At 40.8% G+C, this 27,218-nt stretch overlaps 2 protein-coding genes and 1 long non-coding RNA gene across 7 annotated transcripts in view; 1 reads left to right on the forward strand and 2 right to left on the reverse strand.

Annotated features, from left to right (window-relative positions):
- Positions 1–1,197: 1,197 nt before the first annotated feature.
- LOC144381840 (uncharacterized) lies at positions 1,198–3,166 on the reverse strand. The gene is made up of 2 exons (XR_013447783.1): positions 2,597–3,166; positions 1,198–2,138 (listed from the first exon to the last, which is right to left on the reverse strand). It is a non-coding gene; the product is annotated as an uncharacterized LOC144381840 (long non-coding RNA).
- CCNE2 (cyclin E2) lies at positions 1,984–16,961 on the forward strand. 4 transcript variants are annotated; one of them, XM_078072206.1, is made up of 12 exons: positions 1,984–2,113; positions 4,314–4,353; positions 4,448–4,544; positions 4,628–4,681; positions 5,602–5,753; positions 6,629–6,764; positions 9,148–9,294; positions 10,855–10,950; positions 12,591–12,725; positions 14,328–14,439; positions 15,170–15,327; positions 15,694–16,961. In XM_078072206.1, exons 2-12 carry the CDS (start codon positions 4,340–4,342, stop codon positions 15,805–15,807), a joined length of 1,215 nt encoding a protein of 404 aa, XP_077928332.1. In that variant the 5' UTR covers positions 1,984–2,113; positions 4,314–4,339; the 3' UTR covers positions 15,808–16,961. The 4 variants fall into 4 exon arrangements, with proteins under 4 accessions (XP_077928332.1, XP_077928333.1, XP_077928331.1 ...); XM_078072207.1 differs by lacking the exon at positions 1,984–2,113 and adding an exon at positions 2,996–3,127; XM_078072205.1 differs by lacking the exon at positions 1,984–2,113 and adding an exon at positions 3,277–3,373.
- A 140-nt stretch (positions 16,962–17,101) lies between these two features.
- INTS8 (integrator complex subunit 8) overlaps positions 17,102–27,218 on the reverse strand; it is a 53,438-nt gene continuing 43,321 nt past the window's right edge. For both annotated transcript variants that reach the window (XM_036085160.2, XM_078072203.1), the window contains exons 21-27: positions 26,185–26,303; positions 24,481–24,584; positions 23,681–23,731; positions 22,035–22,108; positions 21,895–21,959; positions 21,697–21,740; positions 17,102–17,293 (exon numbers count right to left, since the gene is read on the reverse strand). In XM_036085160.2, coding sequence (XP_035941053.1) covers positions 17,177–17,293; positions 21,697–21,740; positions 21,895–21,959; positions 22,035–22,108; positions 23,681–23,731; positions 24,481–24,584; positions 26,185–26,303 — 574 coding nt within the window. In that variant the 3' untranslated portion in view covers positions 17,102–17,176. The remainder of the gene's footprint in view (positions 17,294–21,696; positions 21,741–21,894; positions 21,960–22,034; positions 22,109–23,680; positions 23,732–24,480; positions 24,585–26,184; positions 26,304–27,218) is intronic.

The raw sequence follows: 27,218 nt of genomic DNA on the forward strand, positions 1-27,218 counted from the left end.
TTTTAATAGGTAATTATTGTACTGTGAGGTGAGCAGAACTGAAGAGCACAGAGACAGGGGTTAGGAAGGTTTCGCAGAGGAGGCATAGAGAGGAAAAGGTACAAAAGTAAGAAAGAAGTGGGCTGGGCCTGACTTTTTTTAAACCTGTTCCTCTAAAAATCTTTTCTCCCTGCCCTTTTTTTCCCTGAAAATAAAAGCACTGTAGAGGCCAATACTTTAACATGGTGTTTTAACTTTGCATGAACACTGGGGGAAAATATACTTTAGAAAATGCCAAAATTTCTAAAATTACTACAAGCATGAAAGAATATACATTTCAAAGTAAGTGAATTTTTCAAAGATTTATTTGAGAGAGAGAGAGAGCACAACCGGGAGGGGGAGAGAGAGAAAGAATCTCAAGCCAACTCCATGCTGAGCACAGAGCACAACTCCAGTCTGGATCTCACAACCCTGAGATCACACAAAATAAGTGAATTTTAAAACTGGGATCAGTGGGAAATAAGGGGGCTAAAATATGAAACAAAGATAACATATTGAAAGATGATGTCTAGGGGTGCCTGGCTGGCTCAGTGGGAAGAGCCTGTGACTCTTGATCTTGGGGGGGGAGGGGTCATGAGTTCAAGCCCCATGTTGGGTGCAGAGATTACTTAAATTAAAAATTTCTTTAAAACTTAAAAAAAAAAATGATGTCTAAAGTAAGTATCCAAAAGGATTACATGAACAAAATTCTGGGAAACAGCAATTTTGTAATTCAGCTTTCTGTTTTATTGCGGATCTTTCAAACAACTCAATTTCTACGGGTGTAAACTAGTAAGGGGGGTGGACAGAGGAGCAAAGAGCATCTGCTCTGTGACAGGTACATACATAAGAGAGGGTCTCTATATACATTATCAAATGTAATCTTTAGAAAGAGCCTTGAAATGAGTGTCTTCTACGTTTTCTGGAGAAAACCCATGCTCAGAGGAATTCAGTAGCTTGCAGCAGAGCAGGATTGGAACCTGGGTCCATCTGAGAGTAAACCCATGTCCTTTTCAGTCCCACTTAACCATTGGCCAGCTACTTGTAATATGGAGAATTCACCCTGTTGGTTCCAGACAAAGCAGTCTTGAGATTGCTTCCGAGTTCTCCCTTACTATGATTGCACTGTATTCACTTCATAGTCAAGGGCACTGACCAAAGAACATTTCTAATTACATGTCTTGTTTACAAGTAATTTATTAATTAGCCCAGTGCTGGGCATACAATACATACATACTCCAAGATTAATCCTACAGATGTTCATCGACATACCTAGTTTTCAATATATTTTCATAATCATAGTCGCTCATTTAGGCCACCAGTTTTGCGTACGTCAAGGTAACATACGCTTGTTGGAAGACCTCCCTTTTCTTACCATCATGCTGTTAGATCTCTAAGCTTTACACCGCAAGTGTTTTGAGGTGACTGCAAACGGAGGCAACTCCTCCCGGAACGAGAGCGCCAGCATAAGCATTATAATGGTATCGAGCTTCTTGGGACTGAAGATTCAGGGCCTCTCCTGATTCTATGTCACCGGAGGCAAGGCTCTTACTATTTCCTCCTGCGTTAATACCGGGGGAAAACAATTATTTTGCCGGCGTCACGAGCCTGTAGTCAGAGTCAGAATCCAAAGAGGGAAAGTGAAAAAGAGCTGGCCTTGAGAGTCCCAACCCCCGAAGAGCAGTGGTTATTTCTAGGCTCCTAGGGCCGCACGAAGCGTGCGGCACAAAGGGCGCGGGGCGGGGTCCCGGGTCGGTCCCGGCCGCCGCCGCCGCCGCCGCCTGGTGCATCTCGGGAAAGGCTCCCGCCCGGGCCGCGCCGCCGCGCCAGCTCGAGCGCCTTCGTCTCCCCGGCCCTACCCCAGCGGCACGCGCCGGGCCGGGGCAGAGCGCCGAAGCCGGCCAGCCCGCGGCCGGCCCGAGCTGCCGCGAGTTCCCGGGAGCCTGCGCTCGGCTGCTCCACCGCGGGGGTCTTTGTTCCCGTAGGCGTCTCAGCGCCACCGCTCCCGCCGCAAAACCTGTTAGCGGAGTAGCAACGGCATGTCCTACTTGGAGATGTTCAGTCTGGGGCGCGCTGGAGAGGGGCGGTAATAGAGGTAGCGAGGGTACCCCTATGTTTAGCTAGCGGGCGGAAAGAGAAGGAAACGCGTCGGGCCCGCCTCCTGCTATTATAGCTCGGAGGCGGGCGGCTCCCTCCTGCGCGGGCAACTCGCGCGGGCTCCGCAGGGCGCGCTGGCGGCAGCGGGGCGGGGCGCGGCCGGTCGGCCGGCCTGGGGCCTGCACGTGGTGGGGGCGGTTCTCCCGGCCCGACCCGGGAGGGCCGCCGCTCTCAGGGGAAGGCCGAATGCTGCCCCCCCGCCCCGCTCTTGAGAGACGTTTTACTCCTGGGGGGCCCCGGAACTGCCCGTCCGGAGGACAGGAAGGGAGGGTGCGGCCTGGCGCGAGCGTTTTCTGCGCGCGGGGACTTCGGAGTGGGAAGCCCCCGGGCAGGGGAAAGGCGGCGGGGTGCGGAGAGACCCACCCATGGGAGGTAACCCGGTCGGCGGAGCGGGGAGCGGGAAAAGAAGGTTGACACGAACCTCCGTCAGCGGGCTGGAGCAAAGTGCAAGACAGGCATCCCGGAGAATGGCTGCCCTGAGGTGCCACGGCCGGCCCCGGTGGTCGCAGACCCGACGGGTGGCGCGCGGGGACACACGTGGCCCGCGGCGCGCCGGGCTCTGTTTACATTCTGCAGCAGCTCCACGTTGTGCTGCCGTCCTCGCCTCCCATTGGCCAGCTCGCCAGCCAGAGCGGCGCTCCTCCCGCGGGGGCGGGCCCTGCTGGTCCCGGCGTCTTTTCCGAAGGAACCGGGTTCCTTGAGGCCTTAGCGGGACAGCCACGGTGCGCCGCAGGATGGCCAGTTCCCGACTACTCTATGCTCGCCCGTGCCGCCTCCACCTGGCCGTAGGCCGGGACTGAGGCGCGGTCTGACACGGACGGGATCCGGGAGTTGAGGGCGGGAGGGAACTGGAAAGCACTGGCGGGAGATGCGGAAGCAGAGCGGCGGGGAGCCAGACCTCGGAGGAGGAGCCTCTGAGAGACTCCCTCCCGCCTCCGGGCCGCGCAGGCAGGTGAAGTGGAGAACAGGTGAACGCGGACTGAGGGCCTGGACGAGCGGACCCCGGGCCCTCGGGGTGGGCGGGCGCGGACTGAGCAGGGCGCGGCGCGCGGGCCTGCCGGGCGGGCGCGCGGGAGAGGGGAGCGCGCAGTCCGGAGGTGTCAGTCTGCGGCGCATGCGTGCGGGGCGGGCCTGGCCCGGCCTATATATTGGGTTGGCGCCGGCGCCAGCTGAGAGCGGAGCGGTAGCGGGTCTAGCGGTGAGGAGGTGCTGGGCGTAGGGCGGAGTGCGGGAGGAAAGAAAGCCCCCGGGGCCGATTCTTCCCGCGGGCGGGAGCCTAAGGGAGGAAAAATGGGAAGGCTGAGAAACAGGCGGCTGGGGGGATGGCTCCCCGCTTTGCGTCCCTGTCAGGATCTTTGGCAGGGGGCCGGGGAAGCGGCGCGGGTGGAGGGCTGCCCCGAAGGGGGAGGCCACGGAAAATGCTCTCATTCTAGGGGTTTTCTCTCCCACCCTCGTTAGGGGAGCTCTCCCGCGGGAGAGAGGATAGGGGTCTGGGTTCCCTTCACGGGGAGAAGAGCTCCCTGACCAACCCAGTTTCCCCCTTTCTTTAAGTCCCTTTCCTTTCACTCCCACCCCCCATCTGGAGTCGGGGTCCCGGTGCCCCTTCAAGCGACAGGCAGGGCCGGGGGGCTGGGAAGGAGGGAAAGGAGACTGAAGGACGTGACACAAGTCTGCGTTCCCTCCGCCCCCTGCTTCCCCGCCACCGCCGCTCTCCAAATTGGCGCGGAACCGGCTTCTCCACAGCGTTTCGCCTCCACAACCCCCTCTCTCTCCGCGGCTCGTCCAGGATGGAAGGGGGGCCGTGGGGGCGCTGCCCAAGCTCCCCTCGGGGTTCCGGGAGAGAGGATGGAGGGCGCAGAAAAGACCCATTTGGGGGAGAGCTGCCTCGTTGCTGGGGGTGCTTTGTAAATTCTTGAAGACCCTCGCGTCCCGGCTGTACATTCAGTTGAGGAGACGCAGGCATGGGTCCAAAATTAATACCGTGAGACCACCATTGTCGTGCATAAGACAGCATGGTAAATGGCCCAGGCCATCTCCTGAGGGACTGAGCCGTAACCCCTGCAAGAGCGTCTGATTGGCACTTGGGAGAATCGGGGTGACAATATATTTGACTCTCGTTTTTCCTCTCTCCCCTCCAGAGATTTCACACACCTGGAAGAAGAGAATGTCAAGACGCAGGTAACATTATTTGTCTTGTAGATATGTTTAAAAGTTAGCTATTGTGCTTGAAACTCATGACTTACTAAACTTTCTTTAAAAAATTTCACCGTAGTAGCCGTTTACAAGCTAAGCAACAGCCCCAGCCCAGCCAGACGGATTCCCCCCAAGAAACCCAGATAATTCAGGCCAAGAAGAGAAAAACAGCTCAGGTGAGTTAAGGGAAGAGAGAGAGGAGAGAGAAGAAATTCTTTGCTGGGACTTCAGTTTAACAATGGTCTTTTTTATTTTCCAGGATGTCAAAAAAAGGAAAGAGGAGGTCACCAAGAAACATCAGTATGAGATTAGGGTAATGCAGAACTGGGCTGGGTGGGCTTTGGGGAAACGAATGCAGGACAAATGATAGAATTGTGTTATTACTATGCAATAGAAAGATACCTCTGACACTTTTACTTTGAATGCCCCTAGAGGTCAGCAGGAAGGTGCATATCTTTGGGTGGTTTTTATGTGCCCGAATCCTACTACAGCTGCAGAATTTGAAGCAGCTGGTTCCTCTTTGTAAATCCCTCCCTCTTGGAGTCGCCTGGTGCACCAGGGCCCGCCTAATCTGTCCGATGTACTGCTCTTTGTTCCCTCTCTGACTATAGTGGAGGGTCCTAATAGCTGTTCCTTGGGGCATAAATAGGACGTGAAGTCACTGACAGACTGGCACCCAGCCCTTTGCTACCTATTCTCCCTATGTGTGGTACAGAGAATACTAGAGACAATGGTTCTCTTTGAAACACTGGTTGGGGAAAGGGTCCTTTAAAAAATATTTAAGTAATTGACTTCAGTTGATTCCATTTTTAAGCTTTTGCCTTATAGTATTCTGAAGTATGGAAGCAGGCTTAACTGGGGTGGGGGGGAGCTTTTTATAAAACAAGGTGCCCTTGCCACTATTGTAAACAGGGAGAATTTCAGTTTTATAATCTTGAAAGTGATTAGTGTTTGACTACAGATGCATTTTGTTACTACTCCCTTCCCCCAATACCTAATGTATTGCCAGAATTGTATTTTGTTCTCTAAAACATCCCACCTGTTACTATTTAAAGATAGCTATGAACTATAGGTCTTATTTCTAAAATACGAATGTCAACTACATTGTCAGCAGTGGTTAACGATGGTGTTTGGGGAAAACTATAGACTGTTTAAAGATACTAGCTTCCATTTATGAAAGATCCAAGACAAAAGCTGATTTTCTTTTGCACAAATTTTTGTTTTAAATAACAGAATTGTTGGCCACCTGTATTATCTGGGGGGATCAGTCCTTGTATTATCATTGAAACACCCCACAAAGAAATAGGAACAAGTGACTTCTCCAGATTTACAAATTACAGATTTAAAAATCTTTTTATTAATCCTTCACCTTTGCCTGATTTAAGGTAAGAAAATTTTTTGTAATTTGGTATCAAAGATTAAAATTGTACTAACTTAATATATTACACTATTTTGAGTCCTATTTTACCTTCATTATAATGTAGAAAAACATCCAAAAATTGCTTTCTTTACTAATATTTATGCATGTATTGAGAATGGTGATGTTTGCAAAGGATATATGGGTATTTAAAATAGATTTTTTATGAAGTAATTTTCATTTACTTGCTGAATACTGTAAGCCTCATTAGAGGCTTTTTAAATGAGGTTTAAATAATTTTTCTAAATTGTTAAGACGGAAGCACTGTAACATGTACGACATTTTCATTTGATAGATCAACCCTGTTTCTTACCAAGCTTAGGAAGATCTATACTCAATTTTTTCTAGTTAATATGACTAAGAGGTACAGCTTATACAAAACATGTAGTGTAGTATATTTGGCTCTAATACACACATTAATGGGCACTTAAACTCACCATCCCTCCCCTTCACTATACTCTGTCCCAGCTACCACCACTTTAGGTGAGTCTATTATTGATCTATCTGGAGATGACTGGAACTTGTCTGTACTGGGATTATATGCTTAAATATTTAAATTCTCAGTGTTGCTCTTGAGAAAATACTGTTCTCTTAAATGGGAGGCTTTTATGAATGGGGAAAGCACTCTTGAAAGCCATAATCTAAGTTCTTGCTGTACAATTTCAGGCTTCTACTTTTTTACGCTAAAGAAATGGTTTCTAAAAGTTAAAGTAGCAATTTTTTCCTAACTTAAAGAGCTTCTCCTTCCAAGTTCTAATTGTATTTCAATGCCTGAAGTTTATTCTTTGTAAAACAGCTTGAATATTATGTAGGTCACATATTCTTTTCTCCTCCTTTCTATAGTTGGGGATGTTCAAAGGATGTTTGGCTAAACATGCTAAAAAAAGAGACCAGATATGTTCATGACAAACATTTTGAAGTTCTGCATTCTGACTTGGAACCACAGATGAGGTCAATACTTCTAGACTGGCTTTTAGAGGTATGTTTCATCAATACAAATTTCCTTTGTCTCTGTATAATGGAAAAGTATTTAGATGTACATGTGCTTTCCATGTGCCCTTGGTGTATTATTCATTTCCAGCAGCCATCTTTTTGGGGGTACATACTGCAGTTGATGGTACCAAAATGGAAAATGTCTGCTTTGTGAGAATAAAATAACACAGCCACTGCCTCCCATACAATCCAAACCTAATTCAGAATTCCTGGTATCTGTGGGTATTGCTGTGTACCAGGCACTGGGTACTGAGGATGATCAAGATGAACAGTATATATAATTGACAAGGTTTTGAATTCTGCTATGCAAAGTGAAGAACCAGGACTAGGCTTCAGGGCCCTCAGAAGTCCTTTTCTGCATCATCAAAATCAAATTATGATTTAGAATCCTGAGAAAAAATTTTTAGGTCCTAAATGATAAGGAGGCTTTGAATATCCAGAGGCGCTAAGCCCCCTTGGCTTCATGTAGTTTCCCTTTATTACATACCTTTATTCCTTTTCGAAATACACTGTACCGTTAATCTAAGGGAGTAACAGTGATCTCCAAGTCTCTAAAGATCTGTGCCAGAATGTTCTCTTGTTTAGGCCCATTCCTTTTCTCCAGATAATAATTCCAAGAGTCTCTAAAATTATTGGGATAATGATTACTTGTGTAAATGAGACTGATTTTCCTCCAGCCCTTGGATATTTGCTCTGTAGTTTCCCTGTGTTTGATAGGGATGATGTTCTCTAAGGGAGAAACACTATAGGCTTTTTGGTGGAATAATACATGGCAGAGTAGATCTCAGAAGCTATCAGAAAAGTTTTTAAGACTATAAAACACTGTCCTTTTGAGTAAGGTTATCATTTCTTATTCTGACTAGAAGGGAAGATATTTCAATCATGTGGGTACAAGAAGGTAACTTCTGGAGTGCCTAGTGATCATGGAAGCAACCTAATAAACACAATTATGTAGAATTTTTTTCCTTTTTATGTTGCACTGACTTTTTCTCCAGTAGTTGTCCATCAAATTTATTGCTGTTTTCCCTTAAATACGATTATATGCAAAACTGTATAGAATATAATAAATCCAGCAGTGTTAAACTCTAGTTTTTCTTAGTATATCCTTTTAGTCTAGGAATGCAAAGATGGTTCAACATTACCTTAACAGTTTAAAGGAGAAATATCATAAAGTCTCAATAGATGTGAAAGACATTTTTTGAAATTCAGTTTCCATTCCTCATTTCAAAATATGTAGGAAACTAAGATTTCCTTAATACATTCTTATTAGAAACTCATGTATTTCCATCTCTGTTTTCCTCATCCTCAAAGTGGGGATAAAGTTGCTACCTCCTAGAGTTCAGAATTTTTTTTTTTTTTTTTTTTTTAAGATTTTATTTATTTATTTGAGAGAGAGAGAATGAGAGAGAGCACATGAGAGGGGGGAGGGTCAGAGGGAGAAGCAGACTCCCTGCTGAGCAGGGAGCCCGATGTGGGACTCGATCCAGGGACTCCAGGATGATGACCTGAGCCGAAGGCAGTCGCTTAACCAACTGAGCCACCCAGGCGCCCCAAGAGTTCAGAATTTAAAGCTTTCCCTGTAATAAGTATGGAATGACAGATACTGTTTATTATTAATAGTGAAACTTAGGGACATTCCCATTACAGTCAGAAACAAGGGATGAGATCAAGACTATCTTATCACCAATGTTGTTCATTCAGTTTTCTTCTATAAAAATTCTCAGCCAATGCAGTAAAACATGAAAAAAAAAATGAAGTTAAACATTGAAAGGAACGTTACCATTTTGTAGTTAAATGTCCACCTAGAACAGTGAAGAGAATCATTTGGAGCTATTAGAATTAAAAATATAAACTAAGCATGAAAACTTAACCATTTACCAGCAATAAACAATTAGGAAATTAATGGAAAAAAGTTCTCACTCGTAGTATAAATGTATCTGGGAATAAATTAAGGCCATGTGAAAAAAAAGAGTAGGGACCACTGGGTGGCTCAGTCGGTTAAGCATCTGCCTTCAGCTCAGGTCATGATCCCAGGGTCCTGGGATGAGTCCCACGTCGGGCTCTCTGCTCAGCAGGGAGCTTGCTGCTCCCTCTGCCTGTGCATGCTCTCTGACATACAAATAAATAAAAGCTTTAAAAATAAATAAAAACTAGAAAGCATAAATGAGGATGGTAATAGACTCTTTTATCCTATATCCTAGTACATGTTAATATCTGCCCCCCCCCCCACCACCACCACCCAATCTTAGCTTTGGTATCCTAAAACGCAAAGTTGGTCTTAAAAGTATTCTAAAGACTGGTATTTTAGGAGAGAACTTTCTAATCTGGAGAAATGCATAGAATATTTAAATGTTTGGATTCTTCCCTAGGTATGTGAAGTATACACACTTCATAGAGAAACATTTTACCTTGCGCAAGACTTTTTTGATAGATTTATGTTGACACAAAAGGATATAAATAAAAATATGCTTCAACTCATTGGAATTACCTCATTATTCATCGCTTCCAAACTTGAGGTAAGTTCTCAACGTTTATCCATAGATCGATTTACCTCACTTTTTTAAATCGACACATTAATAATCCCAGCAAATACAGCTTTTAACATTAACTCTATAGGAAAGATGAGTGGGTGGTTTTTTCCCCTGGAACATTTTCTGAATATTGATTTGGATGGATAAATATAGTTCCCTTTGTTAGTATCTGAGCCTATTATAAGCATCTGGTTTAGATTCTGGAAACATCTAGGTGAAATATCATATGGCTCATTCTGCCAGACAAAATATACCAGTGTGGTCCCTATACGTAAGTATGGCACTTGGATTCAACAGAATAGTCTTTGAAAACTAACTGACCAAATAAATACTATTCTGGGTTAAAATAATGGTCTATATCTATATACTGAATGGTCTATATTCTGTATCTGGGTGGTGGTGCCAGGATAGAAGGCAACTCTTTTCTTGCCTGAGGTTTTCTTTCACACAATTTCAATCTATCTTTCTTAAACAGTATATTTTGGATATCATACTTCTGAAATCATTTTAAGGGTAGGAGAGGGACTGTGAATCATGCCTTCATTTAAGTGTATATTTAAATATACATTTTTGAGCATTAAGAGCTATCTCCCAATTCTGCCAAATTTGGTGAATATTTTTTTTTAATTTTTTTTTTTTTATTATTAGAGAGAGAGTACAAGCAGGGGGAGCAGCAGAGGGAGAAGGAGAAGCAGGCTCCCCGCTGAGCAGGGAGCCCGATGTGGGGTTCGATCCTAGGACCCCAGGATCATGACCTGAGCCGAAGGCAGACGCTTAACCGTCTGAGCCACCCAGGCACCCTGGTGAATACTTTTGTATTCAGTCTATCCTTACCTGGAGTCATACTGTGTGTTTCAGGTATCTTTCTAGACTGAAATCTTGATTTTTAGCCTGTTCTCATCTGTAGCAGGCCTCTCTTCTACTCTGATCATTCTGTCTATTCTCTGGGCTGTTAAGACAGACCTGTCAGCCAAACTGCAGAACGTATTTGATTTACCATACTTTTTATAGTAAAGGAACTGTTTTCAGTAGTTTCTAGACCTTATTTTAAAATAGTGTCTTGTTTTGGTCTGGCCAATATACTAAGCAATTTTAAAACAAGTTTGGCTTTTTATTTTTTAACAAGTATTTTAAGATATTCTAGTTTATTTTTTTATTAGGATTTTATTTATTTGACAGAGAGATAGCACAAGTAGGCAGAGAGAGAGAAGCAGGCTCTCCGCTGAGCAGGGAGCCGGACGTGGGGCTTGATCCCAGGACCCCAGGATCATGACCTGAGCTGAAGGCAGCCGCTTAACCGACTGAGCCACCCAACGCGCCCCATTCTAGCTGTTTATTAACTGGAATTCAAGATCAAGTCTATGAAAATAAGTCTCAGGGCAGTTGGCTAATTTGGACTCCTGCATCCTTGAAAAATATCCTGTTACTAAGACACATAATCACTTCATGAAGCTGTCCTTAAAAATGAAGACTGTATGTGGTTTCTGTATAACTTCTTGTTTTAATCTCAACTGTGCTTAATTTTTTTTTAAATCCATTTTAAAGGAAATATATGCTCCTAAGCTCCAAGAATTTGCTTATGTCACTGATGGTGCCTGCAGTGAAGAGGATATTTTAAGAATGGAACTTATTATATTAAAGGTAATAAATTTATTATGTCTAGTTCCAATTTAGTAACTTAGTGATTACTACTGAATCTGAAAGACCACAATGTAAATAGTCAAAACAGGTTTCATTAAGCATTAGGATCCAGTTCAAAGAGGTTAATGCATCAAAATACTGACATTGGTATGGATAGAGGGGAATTTAACCTGTAGACTCTTCTTTTTCTGTCTCTGAAGTTTTCTATATTGAGAATATATTACTTTCTTAATTTTAAAGTGATTAAGGAGGGCACCTGGGTGGCTCAGTCATTAAGCGTCTGCCTTCGGCTCAGGTCATGATCCCAGGGTCCTGGGATCGAGCCCCACATTGGGCTCCCTGCTTGGCAGGAAGCCTGCTTCTCCCTCTCCCACTCCCCCTGCTTGTGTTCCTGCTCTCACTCTCTGTCAAATAAATAAATAAAATCTTTAAAAAAAAAAAAAATAAAGTGATTAAGGACGCTTTGAAAAGTATAATTAGCATAGTATGCTATAAGCAACAATGACTCTCAAATCTTAGTTCTGATATTCCCCTTCTTCCAACAGATGAGAATTATTTCATTGCCTTTTTTTTCTTTCTATATGCAAAAAAGGCTATTAACAGAAGCATGGATAAGAGAAGCATAAAGGTGTTTAATCAGGCTCTGAATTAGAGTAAAGGCTGAATGTTAGCTACTAGAAAGCATGTTATTTGAACACCATGAGTTTTTATATAGGACACACAAGAAAACAAGGACTTTTTATAGATTTATCCAAACTACATATATTACAGATTACAATCTATAAACGTTCATATTCATAACTCTGTTAAATATCAAGTGCCCAGAAAGATCTCATTCTAATAATCATTCAAATTCAGGCTTGAAGCACAGCATAAGGGGTATGTAAAGAGGAGATGGAATTTTCTGTAACACTGTTCTCACCTATTTTAGACTGCTTGTAAATGGTGAAGTCCCAGGGCTTCATGGAGGAGAGGGTATCATAAATCAGGATTTGTCTTTTTTGTTCTGAACTTTTAAATTTGATGAGAAGCCATCGAAGATCATGAGAAGAAAAAGTATAGAATGAGTTCTTGAAAGATCTGAATGGAATTAGCTTTGGTCATTGAATACAATTTTACAAAGGCAGTTTCAGCAAATAAAAATAGATGTGGAAGACCAGGGGCTGCAAGAAATGAGAAAAGGAATGAATACTAGGCTTAATGAGCTTTCTAAATAAAGACTAGAGAATAATAAAGGGGCCTATATTAATAGACTGTGAAATACAAGCACCTTCACATCGTCAAGTATCTCTAAATATTTTTAATAAAAATAAGGGTCAGAATAAAATTCCTAGGAAGAGGGGTGCCTGGGTGGCTCAGTCGTTAAGCGTCTGCCTTTGGCTCAGGTCATGATCCCAGGGTCCTGGGATCGAGCCCCATATGGGGCTCCCTGCTCAGCGGGAAGCCTACCTCTCCCTCTCCCCCTGCTGTGTTCCCTCTCTCGCTGTCTTTGTCAAATAAATAATCTTAAAAAAAAAAAATTCCTAGGAAGAAATAAACCTAAAGCAGAAAGCTTTTAAATGACTATTTAGTAAAGTAGCTATGTATAACAGTGTATATATATCTACATTTATTAACAGGTATTTTAATTCCATTAACAGGCTTTAAAATGGGAACTCTGTCCTATAACAGTCATCTCCTGGCTAAATCTCTTCCTTCAAGTTGATGCTCTTAAAGATGCTCCTAAAGTTCTTCTACCTCAGTATTCTCAGGAAAAGTTCATTCAAATAGCTCAGGTATTTTCATTGACTATATGCTAATGTTGTTTATTATAGCTGTTTAGTGCATTTATAGTCTTAAGCTATACAACAAAAAGCATAATTAAATTCACTCCTTAGTTGACGAGAACAAAACTGCTGATGCATAAAATTCTGTTCCCAATATTTGTTGCTTAATAATTTTAGAAGACTTTTTAAATTTTGAGTTCAAATGTATCATGAATACTTTTCATTCTTTGAGTCTAAAATAGAGTTAAATACCTTTTTGATATATAAAATGGAAAAAGGCATTTAGCCAGTTGTCTTTAGTACGGTATGAAATTATATGATTATCTTATTCTATTTGAATACACAGGGTACCTATTTTGTACATTAGAATTAAGATTACCTTAGTTATTTTTTAAAAATTAGGTTCAAATTACGTTTTCCTAGGCCAGCATAACAAATGTTCCTGCCTGCCTGCTTCTCGTAAGTATCTTAAAGACTATTGTAACTGCCATATATAAGTGAGGAAAATCTATGTTCTAATTCTGTGTAGGATATGAAAAGCTTACATATGGAATTGAAGGAACTACGGTATATTGGGATGGGTTTTAAATAACCTAGGTTGAAATTTAGTTGTATTTTAAATCTAGTCAACACATTATGAACACTAAAACTGAATTACCAGTAAAATCTTAGAATTGGTTCATTTTATAAAACTTTCTAATGAAGACTTTTTTTCTGTCAATTCCCAGCATTCCAAATTATCTTAGGTAGCTATACCCTTTTTGTAGAGAACAAACATTTGATAAGCTGGTAATTACTGTGTCTACATTGTTTATTTCTAAGTCTTCTCATGTTTCTATCTTCTGGACCAATGTGAGCAAACATAATTTTATTTCACTGGACAGGTATCACCTTAGGTCTCTGAAATCTAGCCCTTTTACACCATTCTGCTCTTTGTGCAGCTCTTCATACCTGGATTATAGATCTGCCTTTTAACTAATCTGTTTAGACTACAGTGAAGCAGATACACAGAAGGGAACATGTTTCTAAAGGATCATTCTTAAAATGTATCTTTCCTGATTTAAAATCCTCCAGTAATTAGAACTAAAATTCTTAATGACACTTTATGATCTAACCTAGGCTAATCTATGATCTTATCTGTCTCTCTCCAGCTACTGTCCGTCTGTCCCGTCTGTCCCCCCCCCCCCCCCCCCCCCGTAAATAAGGAATGAAGGAATTCCTTTGTTCTGAACTAGGAGTTCCACGGGAAAGGAATACCTTCTCATTTATCTTTGCAAGTGCTGTTCCCTATACGTAGAATACTCTACCTCCCAATCTTCCTAGCTACCTTATCTTTTAAGATTTAAGCAGCACAAGTCTTCCCCACTCTGGATGAGGTGCCCTTCCTACTACTACACATCACACCGCGTCCTAACAGTCCTTGTCTATTCACTTCCTAACTCAAGCCACCACTCTCAAGGAAATTATCTTTGGATCCCTATAGTTTTAGCAATTCTTAGCATATGGGTCCACCTAAGTACTCTAAAATGGTAGCTGACTGATCTTTAGTAGCAACATGTATCACTCATCCTTTCTCTTAAATATGTGTACTTTTGCTTTTTCCTTTGCTAGCTTTTAGATCTGTGTATTCTAGCCATCGATTCATTAGAGTTCCAGTACAGAATATTGGCTGCCGCTGCCTTGTGCCATTTTACCTCTATTGAAGTGGTTAAGAAAGCCTCAGGTAAAGCACTGTATTTTGTTATCTTCTTACATGTTCACTTTTAAAGGTACTTTTATCAACTTTAGCTTCCTATTAAAATGGAAGAAAATTAATTAGCCACTACCTTCCCTTTTGGTTAGAAGTATTTTCTAATCTTCAATATATATCCATAAACAAAAAAATGTCAAATGGAATTTGTATCCATGAAGCTCTAAAGTCTTGGGGCACCTGGGTGGCTCAGTTGGTTAAACGTCCGACTCTCGGTTTTGGCTCAGGTAATATCTCACGTCCTTGGGATGAAGTCCTGTTTCGGGCTCTGCACTCAGCAGAGAGTCTGCTCCTCTACCCCTCCCCTTTGCTCATGTGCTCTCTCTCAAATGAATAAATCCTTTAAAAAGGGGGGGGGCACTCTAAGTAATTTTCTCCCTCAAAACAGTCACGTTATTAAAAGGCTAAAATCAGGGCGTCTGGGTGGCTCAGTCGGTTAAGCGTCTGACTCTTGATTTCAGCTCAGGTCAAGATCTTGGGTGGTGGGGATCAAGCCCCGTGCTGGGCTCTGCACTCAGCATGGAGTCTGCTTATTCCTCTCCCTCTGCTCTTCCCCGGGCTATCATGTGCGCTCTAATAAATAAAACAATAAAAAAGGCCCAAATCAAGTTCCAATAAGTTAAAGCAGATTAGCATTCTCAAACTATGTTGAAAGGCAGTTTCTGACGGAACCTTCACATTTTCCTAATTTTCCTCTGTCTAGGTTTGGAATGGGACAACATTTCTGAATGTGTAGACTGGATGGTGCCTTTTGTCAGTGTAGTAAAAAGTACTAGTCCTGTGAAGCTGAAAATTTTTAAGAAGATTTCTATGGAAGATAGACACAATATCCAGACACATACAAATTATCTGGCTATGCTGGTATGTTTCTTGTAGGGCTTCTTGGTTTTTTATCTAGTAAGTCACTGAAACTGATAGTAAGGATACTAGAAATACTTCAGGGCAGTGATTTAAGCTACTGGGGGTAGAAAGTTCTAATGGGCACACTAACGTCACAGCAAGATTTGTGGAGTGTCTCAAGATCAATGCCAGTAGTCCAGGTAAGAGTTTTAGGCAGTTCAAACTGCTGAATCTCTAAAATGTGACTAGTCACGCTTGCAAAGACAGAGACCACTACATGAGGCCTAAGTAGTCTCAAATTAATACCCAAAAAATCTGGTTTGACGTTAACTCAGTCAGTGCTTTATCTTACCTGTTAATCTCCGCATGATTTCTTCACACCTATAGGATGAAGTAAATTACGTAAACACCTTCAGAAAGGAGGGACAGCTGTCACCAGTGTGTAGTGGAGGCATTATGACACCACCGAAGAGCACTGAGAAACCACCAGGAAAACACTGAAGAAGTTAACTAAGCAAACAAGCTGGAATTGACTGAGTATCGGGTAGAATTTCATAGAACTGAACTACTAAAGTTTTCAGAAAAGTAGTGCTATGACTGTCCTGGCCAATTCAGAAGTTTCACTGCCATTCTTTGAATTTAAAAAAAACTACTTAAAATTGGCATTAAGGAAGAAATTCCTAGGTTAGCTGTTTAAACAGCAGGATTGTTTACAAAGATGACTTCATTCCCAACGTGACTGGATAGAAGCCAGCCACAATTTATGCCATAACAATTTTTTTTGATCCAGTGTTACTATGTTTATCTTGATAAACTAAGAATTTTATCATTGGCGTTTTAGACTAGATTAAGTACTACCTTAAAGGGGACAATGAGTAATACAATACTTTGAATCTAGTTTTTAGATTCTCCAAATTCATATTCTTGACTAGTGCAATTTGGTTTTTGAAAATAAAATTTAAACTTGTTTACAAAATGTTTAGTTTTATAATAAGGTGACTAATTTATCTATAGCTGCTGTAGCAAGCTATTATAAAACTTGAATTTTTACAAATGGTGAACTTTAATCTGTTTTTTAACTGATCCATTTGCCTTGCCATGGCATTTTTTAACCAGTAAGGCTTAGATGAACATGGTGTTTAAACTGTGCTCTAAAAGGGGGGAATACCAAAGAAATTTTAAACAAGATAAATGTTGTAGCTCCTACTTTGGGCTTTGACACAAAGGTTGCTTTATAATAACTTTTCGTACATCACAATTTAAGTGAAGAAGTACCCTTTCAACCTATTTATATGAGAAAGTCACTTTATTAACTAACTCCCAAGATATCCCTAAGGACTTTTTCTTAATTTAGTGTGACTAAGACTATTTATGTTCGCAAAACTATTAAGGTCCTTTTTTAATTCCTACATTATGAGTTAAGGACAGTGTCAAAGTGATAAAGCTTAACACTTGACCTAAACTTCTATTTTCATAAGGCAGAAAAGTAGTAAATGTATACTGACTCCTAGATTATTTATTAAAAACAAACAACCTGACATAAGAACTTGCTGTGTATAGACTAGCTACTTCTACATATTTTTTTTTTAAAAAACAAAATTTCAGCCTCAAGAGTGGGTCTAATAGAAAATAAATTATACTAAGTTGCTAGTTTATTGTTACTGGACATGTGAATCTCTTCCTTTGAAGAAATTATAAATTAAGCTATGGTTATGGTATGAAGTCTTCTGTATAGTTGTTTTTCAACTGTTTCAGTATTGTCTGAAAAGAAAACACCACTTAATGTGTACATATGTATTATATAATCTAATACTGTTTATTTTTAGCCCATTGTTTAAAAAATAAAAGTTAAAAAATTTTAACTAACTGCTTAAAAGTAAAGTTTTGCCATTGCTTGGAGGAACTTTTTTTTCCTTCTCTGCGCTGCCAGCTGTAACACTTCTTCTGGGTTGCTTGCGTTCAATTCTGTCTGGCCGATGGCTTTGATCTTCCAAAACAAGAAAGTGAGGTTATTACAGGTGTGGTCAAAGATAGTCTTGCTAGTGTACATAATATAAAACTACCTACATGCTAACAATTTAATGAGTAGCTGAACTTCTAATTATAAATGATAAGAGGTATGGAAGAAACTAACAAAGACAGACTAGAGCCACTCTTAAAAAAATTAAATCAGATGCTGAGCCATTGCTCATGGAATTACAGTAGGTCCCCCTTATATGAAGGCAACCATGGTCCAGAAGCTGATGATCCTCCTCCTGACATAACTTAGAAAGTCAACAGTAGAGGGCCCTGGGTGGCTCAGTCGGTTAGGCATCTGCCTTGGGCTCAGGTCATGATCCCAGGGTCCTAGATCAAGCCCCGCCATTGGGCTCCCCGCTCTGCGGGAGCCTCCTTCTCCCTCCCCCTGCCCTTGCTCATGCGCGCGCGCTCGCTCTCTCTCCCCCCTCAAATAAAATCTTAAAAAAGTCAACAGTAACCTAATGTTATACCACAATGCCTACATCATTCACCTCACAAGAGTGAGTATAATACAGTTAAAATACTTTGAAAGACTATATTCACATAACTTATTACAGTATATTGTTATAATTGCTATACTATAGGTATGTATATATAGCGTTTAGTACTAGCCATGATTTCAGGCATCCACCAGGGGTCTTGGAACTTACCCCTGTGGAAAAGGGGAGAGACGACTACTCTACCTACAGTAACATTAATTCATATAAGTTTGACTAAAAATACCAGTAAATAAACTCTGCACGTCATTTGACACATTTTTACAGTTAAATTAGGGCTCCAACAAAATAGTCTGAAAAATCAAAATTTGTGTTTCAGGAAAGGCTTCACTTTTTTAAGGTGCAAAAAAAGTTGTTCAGCACTATAATAGCATACAGTAATTCATTTCTTTCATGATTAGAAAGAAATACCTCAGCCTACTAAAAATCCACAGTACTCTGCCAAGGAGCATTTTGTGAGAACATACTTTACGATCTTCGAATTACCTTTACCTACACCTTTAGATTAAGAAAAGACACCCAATTAAAACATCTTTTAGGGGCGCATGGGTGGCTCAGCTGTTAAGCGTCTGCCTTCGGCTCAGGTCATGATCCCAGGGTCCTGGGATCGAGCCCCACATCAGGCTCCCTGCTCCTCGGGAAGCCTGCTTGTCCCTCTCCCACCCCCCATGCTTGTGTTCCTTCTCTAGCTATGTCTCTGTCAAATGAATAAAACCTTAAAAAAAAAAAAAAAAACTTTAAACAACAAAGACTATTCTGATATTTAGCTTGAAAGGTGATAGTAGACTATTCAGAAATGATCATCAGAGAGTAGGAAGAATTGCTGGAGGATATCCATTTCCATATGAAGGAATGCATGTGGAAAAACATGGTCTTAGGGTATAACTAGAGATTTCCAACAAAATATCACAAAGATGACTGGCTATAAAAGTCCAAAGTAGAAGACAGAAATTGGGATAGACCAGAGATTTGAGAGAAGTAATGTATTCTGTGAGTAGTAGTCAAAACCATAAGTGGATGAAATTACCTAGGGAGGATGTAGGGCAATCAAAATAATGGAGGGACTAACTTTCTGGGGAAACCAAGGTTAAGGGGTAGACAGAGGGAGATACCCACACAGAAGAAAAGTAACAGTGAAAAGAATTGAGTAAAAATGATGTCAGGAACAACAAAGGAATAAAGATTTTAAGAAGTGAGATGTAGGGGCGCCTGGGTGGCTCAGTCGTTAAGCGTCTGCCTTCAGCTCAGGTCATGATCCCAGGGTCCTGGGATCAAGCCCCACATCGGGCTCCCGGCTCAGTTGGAAGCCTGCTTCTCCCTCTCCCACTCCCCCTACTTGTGTTCCCTCTCTCGCGATCTCTCTCTCTCAAAGAAATAAATAAAATCTAAAAAAAAAAAAAAAAAAAAAAAGTGAGATGTAAACAAAAGGATAAGGACTGAAGAGTATCCACTGGCTTTGACATTTGGTGACCCTTGAGATAACAGGAGCGGTGATGGCAGAAGTCAAATTACACTGGGTCAAAGAGCTTCAAAAAACTAGGCAGAGAAGGGGAAGAGGGAGGTAGGGGCACAGTCAAGGACGAAACAGTTTATAAGCTCTGGGGGAGGCTGACAATACAGGAGCGGAGACAGCTCATTAAAGGTCACTGAAGAGAGAGAATCAAAGCCTAGAAACTTGCCTTCATCAAGAAGTAACATAACCTCTTACTAAGAGTGTACTTAGCGGTGAGCACAGTTACAGATTTTAAAGATGGGAAGGAGGGATTTGGCCACAATTCCCATGTGGAGGTCAGTCTTTTTTCTGGTCTAGTCTAAACACAGGCAAGGAAGTACAGAATAGGGAGAGAAAGGACAGGGGACTAAACAGAAGGCAAGTCTAAAACAGTCCCTGAAAAAGTAGACCCCTGACTGCTGGCCATAACACAAGAGATGAGGGGCCAGCTACGCTTGGAGACCATGGTTTGGTAGTGGCTCACCAGTTTATATGGTTGTAGGGTTTTTTCCAACCAGACTCTGGCTCAGGAAAAAAAAAAGCATAAATTTTTGAAAAGGGATTTTTCCAGGTGAAGTGAAGGACAAAAAAAGCAAAGATGCTACAAATATTGATCAAAGGGCAGTTCTGACAGTCAGCCATAGACAAGCAGGGGTTCCCAAATCTGGTTTGTCATCAGAACTATCTGGGAAACTTAAAATGTGGATTCCAGGACCTCATCTCAGGCCAACTGAATCAGCATCTCTGATAGTGCACAGACTGGTATTGGCTGTACTAAAGTGAGTAGAGAAGGAAGGGAAGCTGGGAAGGGGCTGACAGGAAAAACTGGTCTTGAACCTGAACATCTCACTGACAATAAGGAACATGGGAGCCAGGAAGTAAGAGAGGGATAGATTACTGGCAGAGAGATCTTATGTGGAACAACTGACAATAAGGCGTGGCTATGGGTGTGGGTGGCTGATGCAGAGTAAAGGTAACAATGAACTTGTAAAGCTAGGGGAATTGGGTAAACTGATCACATATTTTGATGCATGCAGAGGAATAACCACTAGTTTGGTTAGATGAGCTCGTCAGGAAATAGATGTAAGCTTTTAAAGAGAAAGGGTGTAAAATGATTACAAGTAAATATGGTTTGGAAATAGCACTGGGGAAGTAACAATTTCAGTACTGCCTTCCAGCCCTGGATAAACCGGAAACGGAGAAAGAGTTGCCTCCAATCAAGTACAGCTAGCTTCATGTTCTCTTTCATTTTTTTAAAAAAGATACTATAATCATTTTCCTCTACATAATGGTCGTACAATTTAGTCCAAATAGAGAGCTTTAAAAGACACACAATAGCACATAATTTTGTTAATATGGATGAAAGAGCAGAAAGAAAATATCTATGGTGATAATGATGCAAAAATGCTAGGCAAGTAAAAATGGCCATAAATTTATATCTAGCTTAGATGTCAAATTTTTAAATAATCTATTCAATTACTGAGCATCTATTGTGAGCCAGGCACCATTCTAGGTATCAGCTATGACAAAACCAAGTCCCTCCTGTGGGGAAGTAGGAAGGGGAAGAGGGAGATAGAGGCACAATATATAGTAAATATATACTATGTCAGATGTAGATAAGTATAATGGAGGAAAATTTCAAAAGGGAAATGAAAAGGAGAGTGTTGGAGGGAAAAGGATGGAGAAAGACACTGCTATTTTATAAGATGCCCAGGAAATGATCACTAAGAAGACAGTTGAGGAGACCTAAGGGAAGTTAAGAAATGTTTCTAGAAAATAAAACTTCAAAGGCTCTTCAATGGTGAATATTTTCAGCATGTTCAAAGAACAGCTAATGGTGTAGCAGAAGTTAGCAAGGGAGAAAATCGAATGAATGGTTAGAGGTCAAGTCATCTGCAGCCTTGGGGCCATTATAAGGACTCTGACACCGCATGAGATGGGAAACCATTTACAGGTTTGGAGCAGAGAGGGTATGATCTAACATTTTAATATAAAATAGACTGGAGGGGGGCGCCTGGGTGGCTCAGTCGTTAAGCGTCTGCCTTTGGCTCAGGTTGTGGTCCCAGGGTCCTGGGATCGAGCCCCACATCGGGCTCCCTGCTCAGTAGGGGGAGTCTGCTTCTCCCTCTCCCACTCCCCCTGCTTGTGTTCCCTCTCTCGCTATGTCTCTGTCAAATAAATAAATAAAATCTTTAAAAAAATAAATAAACTGGAGGTAAAAGCTCTGAAGTCAAAATAGGACCTGTTAAAAGTAAACACGGATAACCAAATTCTGGCAATAACTAGGCACACAAAATCTTTTTTTGTTGGTCCAAATCTTAACAATGGTTTAATACCAGGGAAATTAAGTATATCACTGAAGAAGGGCATAAAGTAACTTACTGCAATTTGTCTTTTATCTGTTTCTCCTCTTTTATGATGAAGATCTAAACAAATCAGTTAAGAATAATAAATCTGATATTATTAAATACCATGACAGAATCTCAATTGTTCCTCAACTTTGATTTAGGAAATACAGAGTATTTTTTTAATTTACAGAAATGAACCGTTCTAATATCACATATATTGATGAAAGGATACAAGTCAAGTATTCCAAAATGGTAACATCCCATATGTAGTCATAGTAGGAGTCCATAGCATCATGACTGAAAAACAGAATTTAATTACTTTCTCGTTCTTAAGCAGAAAAATTTCAGCTTCATTTTAAAAATCATTCATACCTGTTTTGTTCCTGCAATGATTTAAAGGCTGTCTTGTAGTCAATTTCTCTGAGGAACTGACATAAAATTGCCACCTACATAAACAAAGATTTGAAAATGGTTTCATGTAATCAGTGTCAACAATGACTCTTTGGGAGGGGTAAATTTTAATTTTTTTTTTTTAAATAATCTCTACACCCAATGTGGGGTCTGAACTCACGACCCCAAGATCAAGAGTTGCATGCCCCTCCAACTGAGCCAGCCAGGTGCCCCCAGGAGAAGTAATTTTTAATGATTCTTACATTAAGAATATATTTTTAAAAATTAAAAATAAATTAAAAAAATAAAGAATATATTAAAGAGGGCTTGCAGATCAAAGCAAGTGGATCAGCTCACATTTATGGATTCCATCTAATTTTAATTGCAAAAACCTTTACACAAGAATCTGTCTGCCCAGGGTGCCAGGGTGGCTCGGGGGGTTAAGCGTCTGCCTTCGGGTCAGGTCATGATCTCAGGGTCCTGGGATCAAGCCCCACACTGGGCTCCCTGCTCAGTGGGGAGCCTGCTTCTCGTCTCCCTCTGCAGGTTGCTCCCCCTGCTTGTATGTGCACATGCGCGCTCTTGAGCAAGCGCTCTCTCGTGCTCTCAAACAAAATCTTTAAAAAAATCTGTCCATTTAATGAATGACCTAAAAATTTTTACAGCTTTGAGAAACTGACAAAAGCCAGTTCAGAAAACTGAAAGCAATTGAAAACTGCCAAACAAAAGTATTACGTAATGACTTCCAAGGACATACAGAACATGCAATTAGACCTGTCACAGCTAGTCCATTCCTCCACCCCCTGAGTCTCTGGCAGCCACTAAATCTACATTCTGACTACATATTCGCCTATCCTGGACATTTCATATGAATGAAATCATAATACAAAGCCATGTGTATGTGGTTTTTTTTCACTCAACATAATACTTCTAAGATTCATCCTTGCTGCAGCCCGTCTCAGCCCTTCAATCACTTTTACGGCTAAATAATATTCTACTGTAGGCTCTACCAAATTTTATTTATCCATTCACCAACTGATGGACATCTGGGTTGTTTCTACTTTTTAGCTATTACGAATAATGCTACTGTGCACATTCATGTATAAATTTTTCTGTGGACAGGTTTTCAACTTTCTTGGTTACAAACCTAGGAACTGAATTGCTAGGTCACATTGGTAATTTTATGCTTAAATTTTCTGAGGAACTGCCAAGTTGTTTTCCAGAGGAGTTCCCCATTTTATATTCCTACCAGCAATGTATGAGGGTTACAATTTCTCCACACCTTCACCAACACTAGTTACTGTCTTTCAATTATAGCCATCCTAGAGAATACGAAGGGGTATCTCATTGCCGTATTGATTTGTATTTCCCTAGCTGACTAATGTACATATCCACTCTTATATACCAAAAAAAAAAACTTGAAAATGCAATGACCAATGTTTTTTAATTCATACTTTTTAGTTAAAATTTACTAAAAAAAAAAAAATTGAAAGAATATACCAAATTCTTAAACACCATCAACTTTATGATACAGAAAATAAAGGCTACTTCCCAGTCCAATGCTTTATATTTATGGTAAACTCTAATACACATGAAAATAAACCAACAACATAGTATCATAAACTAACCTGTGTGTGGCAATTCAGCAAAGAACAGCATTTTATCATTCGTTTTATTACCTACAAAAATAAATTGATTACTTTCAAAAACTAGTTAACATCAATTGTAACCCATTTACCTGATGTGGAATGTCAAAAGTGGCAAAAACTGTGTTTATGTGAAAATGGTGGGTATATGAGAACTCTATTTTTTGCTGAATTTTGCTGTGAATCTAAAACTGCTCTAAATGGAAATTTTAATTAAAAATAGCTAGTTACTAAAAAATTTAAGATCTCATTTCAAAAGCCATTTATTATTAAAGTACTGAAAAATACCATTTAGTAAGCTGTGATATTGGTGGCCTACACCAGAGGAAAGAGCAATACATATAGAAAGAAAATGAAATAAATTTGAGATTTAAGAGACAGAATCAACAGGTCTTGAAGGCTGACTGGATTTCGGTGGGAGCGTCGGTAAAGAGGACACTCAGGATTTGGGCCTGGTCAACTCAAATGAACAAACGTGTTTGGTATTTTGGTGTTTTGTTGTTATTCTTTTTGTGGAAAAAGGTCATGAGGAGGGAGACTGTAAGGTAAGATGCTGAAATCAGTTTTGGACAGGTTGAGTTTTAAGTGTTTTGGGAAATCAAAGCAGCAATGATCTATGGGCCCTGGAAATACAGAGAGGAATTGCGTCGTCTAGAGCATTCAATTTGGGAGTTACCTAGTTACCACCACATACATGGAAAGAAAGAAACTCACCAAAAAGCGACCCGGAAAAACCAAAGTGTCAAGGCAGCCAAGAAAGAGAGCCCACAGCAACAGCTCACCTGGTCTGTGTACACGTCAGGGGGCACAGCCTTGTTGAAGAAATCAGAACACACGGCTCCTGCCTGCAGGTAATAGTGGAGAGCTGCCGAATACTGATTTGTTGCTAAAGTAGAAAACAGAAGGAAAGAATTACCTATCATTAGACATATCAGGTGAAAAAACAGACAAGGCCTCTTTTGGGAAGAGTCGGGTATTATTACTTCCTGAGTTGACAAAAGCAGATTCAAACCACAGTGCTAGGGAGAACACTTATCCAGGAAAGAACACACGAACGAACGAACGAACACACACACACACATTTTTTTTCAAACTACTGTAAAGAAGCAATATAATATGCTCCTTGCTTTCTAAAACCGATTAGCCAAAAATTTAGCTCAGATTTGTCAACCTTACTATCACAGAATTTAGTATTGGAGGTATTTGTTTCCCAAACACCCATACTAGAAACATACCTGAATTTTCTGAGGTAGTTTATAATCAGTAAATCTATTTTGAACATAGATATTAAAATTTTGAGAATAAGTTCTTTAGGGGGTTAGGGTGAAAATGAACATTAAAACTAGTAATTATTTGCCTCAAAAAGAATCCAGGAGAGAGGGGGACGATGTAGGTGAGGATACAGATGGAATGAAGATGGGCATGAGTTAATTACTGTTAAACCTGGGTGACAGATATATGGGGGTTCATTATACTATTCTCTTTATTTTGAACTTTCTCTTTTAAAAATTCAGCTCCTAAAAAAAAAAAAATTCAACTCCTAAAGAAAATTGATCCTGAAACGACACCAGTCAGAAATTTGATTTGACACATACAGTAATAGAAATACTGGAACTTTATCAAGTGGGAAAATCTATCACATATAATGGGGGTGGGGGAGGAGTCAGGAATCTATTTCCAAGAATACAAATAATTATCAAGAGTGCCAAGATAGATTTTAGAATAGCGTATTTAGAACAGATTTTTAAAAATTTTTTTTTTTATTAAAGATTTTTATTTATTTGAGAGAGCACAAGCAGGAGGAGGGACAGAGGGAGAAGAAGCAGACTCCCCACTGAGCAGGGAGCCTGACACAGGGCCCAATCCCAGGACCCTGAGATCAGGACCTGAGCCGAAGGCAGACGCTTAACCGACTGAGCCACTCAGGTGCCCCTAGAATAGAATATTTTAAAATAGCAATTTTACAGGGGCAGCTAGGTGGCTCAGTCAGTTGAGCGTCTGACTCTTGGTTTTGGCTCAGGTCATGATCTCAGGGTCCTGGGATCAGTCCCCGCATCAGGCTCCCAGTTCAGCGGGGAGTCTGTTTGTGGATTCTCTCCTCCCTTTGTCCCTCCCCGCACTGGCTCTCTCTCTCGGTCTCTCTCTAAAAATAAATAAGTCTTAAAAAAAAAAAATAGCAATTTTACAAACTAAACTTTAACTTCTTTCCCTAATATTTTAACCAACTTAGTAGATGAACATTCAACTTAAAAAAAAAAAAAACCTTTAAAAAAAACAAAAAAGGTAGTCAATATAAAAAATTAAAAGTATTGGTTCAGAGCAAATGCTTAACACGGAAAAATAAATAAATATATCTAGGAAGAAGAGTTAGAGGTCAAAAACAAGATTTAAAGTATTAGGAAAAAATGTGTCATGCATGTATTTTCATTTCTAAAAGTGCTACAACAAAAGAACAAAAACACAAAGCAACCATACATCTCACTTACCAAAATAAATGTCTGCCTGAATAATTAGCCAGGAATGGGTGCTGGGGTTTATACTGAGGGCGTACCGAACTAGCTCTTTCACCGTGATTGCCACAGCTTCAAAGTCCACGGACTGGAGGCTTAAAAAAAAAAAAAAAAAGACAATGAACATTAATCTCTATTTTTCAACTTCAAATTCCAGACACATTTGTTAAAAACAAAGACTTAGCCAAAATTTAGGCGACCATAAATAGAATGCTAAGTATTACTAAGAGTAAATATACTAAAAGTATCACAACTAACTCTTAAGAAAGTGGGAAGGGGAGGGAATGGGGCCAGCTGCTCTGAGCCTGGTTAAACCTGAAAGGACTCTGATACAGAAACAGAAGCTGGAACTGTGGGGATAAAAGCCAGCCCAGCCCCCGAGAAACAGAGCTGATAGTGCCCACCTCCCAGAAGCAGTAAGGCACGGTGGGAGAGAACACAGGCTCTGGATTCAGACACACATGAGGTTCCAGATCTAACCATAATTCACTAGGGTTCCCAGTATAGTGAGAAAAGAACTATGGTTATTATAGGCAAATACTCGATTATACATTTACAGCTAAATGAGTTAAACTGATTTACGATCTAAGAAATTTACAAAATGGGGGCGCCTAGGTGGCTCAGTCATTAAGCGTCTGCCTTCGGCTCAGGTCATGGTCCCAGGGTCCTGGGATCGAGCCCCTCATTGGGCTCCCTGCTCAGAGGGAAGCCTGCTTCTCCCTCTCCCGCACCCCCTGCTTGTGTTCCCTCTCTCGCTGTCTGTCAAGTAAATTAAAAAATAAATTTATAAAATGTTAACAAGAATTCTATCTACGTATCAAACAACTGATCTTAAAATAGTAATGCTTAATCCATGCCATCCTCACACTATTTTTGGAGTCAATAAAGACTCTTGTTCAAGAGGAATGCTTTTTCTGGTCATTTAGTCACATTATATTTTCTCTAGGTCAATTTATATTAAAGTAGCTTTATCATGAAGATAATGGTTATTAAGCCTATATGTGCCAGTC

Source organism: Halichoerus grypus, chromosome 5, assembly GCF_964656455.1.
Source record: "Halichoerus grypus chromosome 5, mHalGry1.hap1.1, whole genome shotgun sequence".
NCBI lineage: Eukaryota > Metazoa > Chordata > Mammalia > Carnivora > Phocidae > Halichoerus > Halichoerus grypus.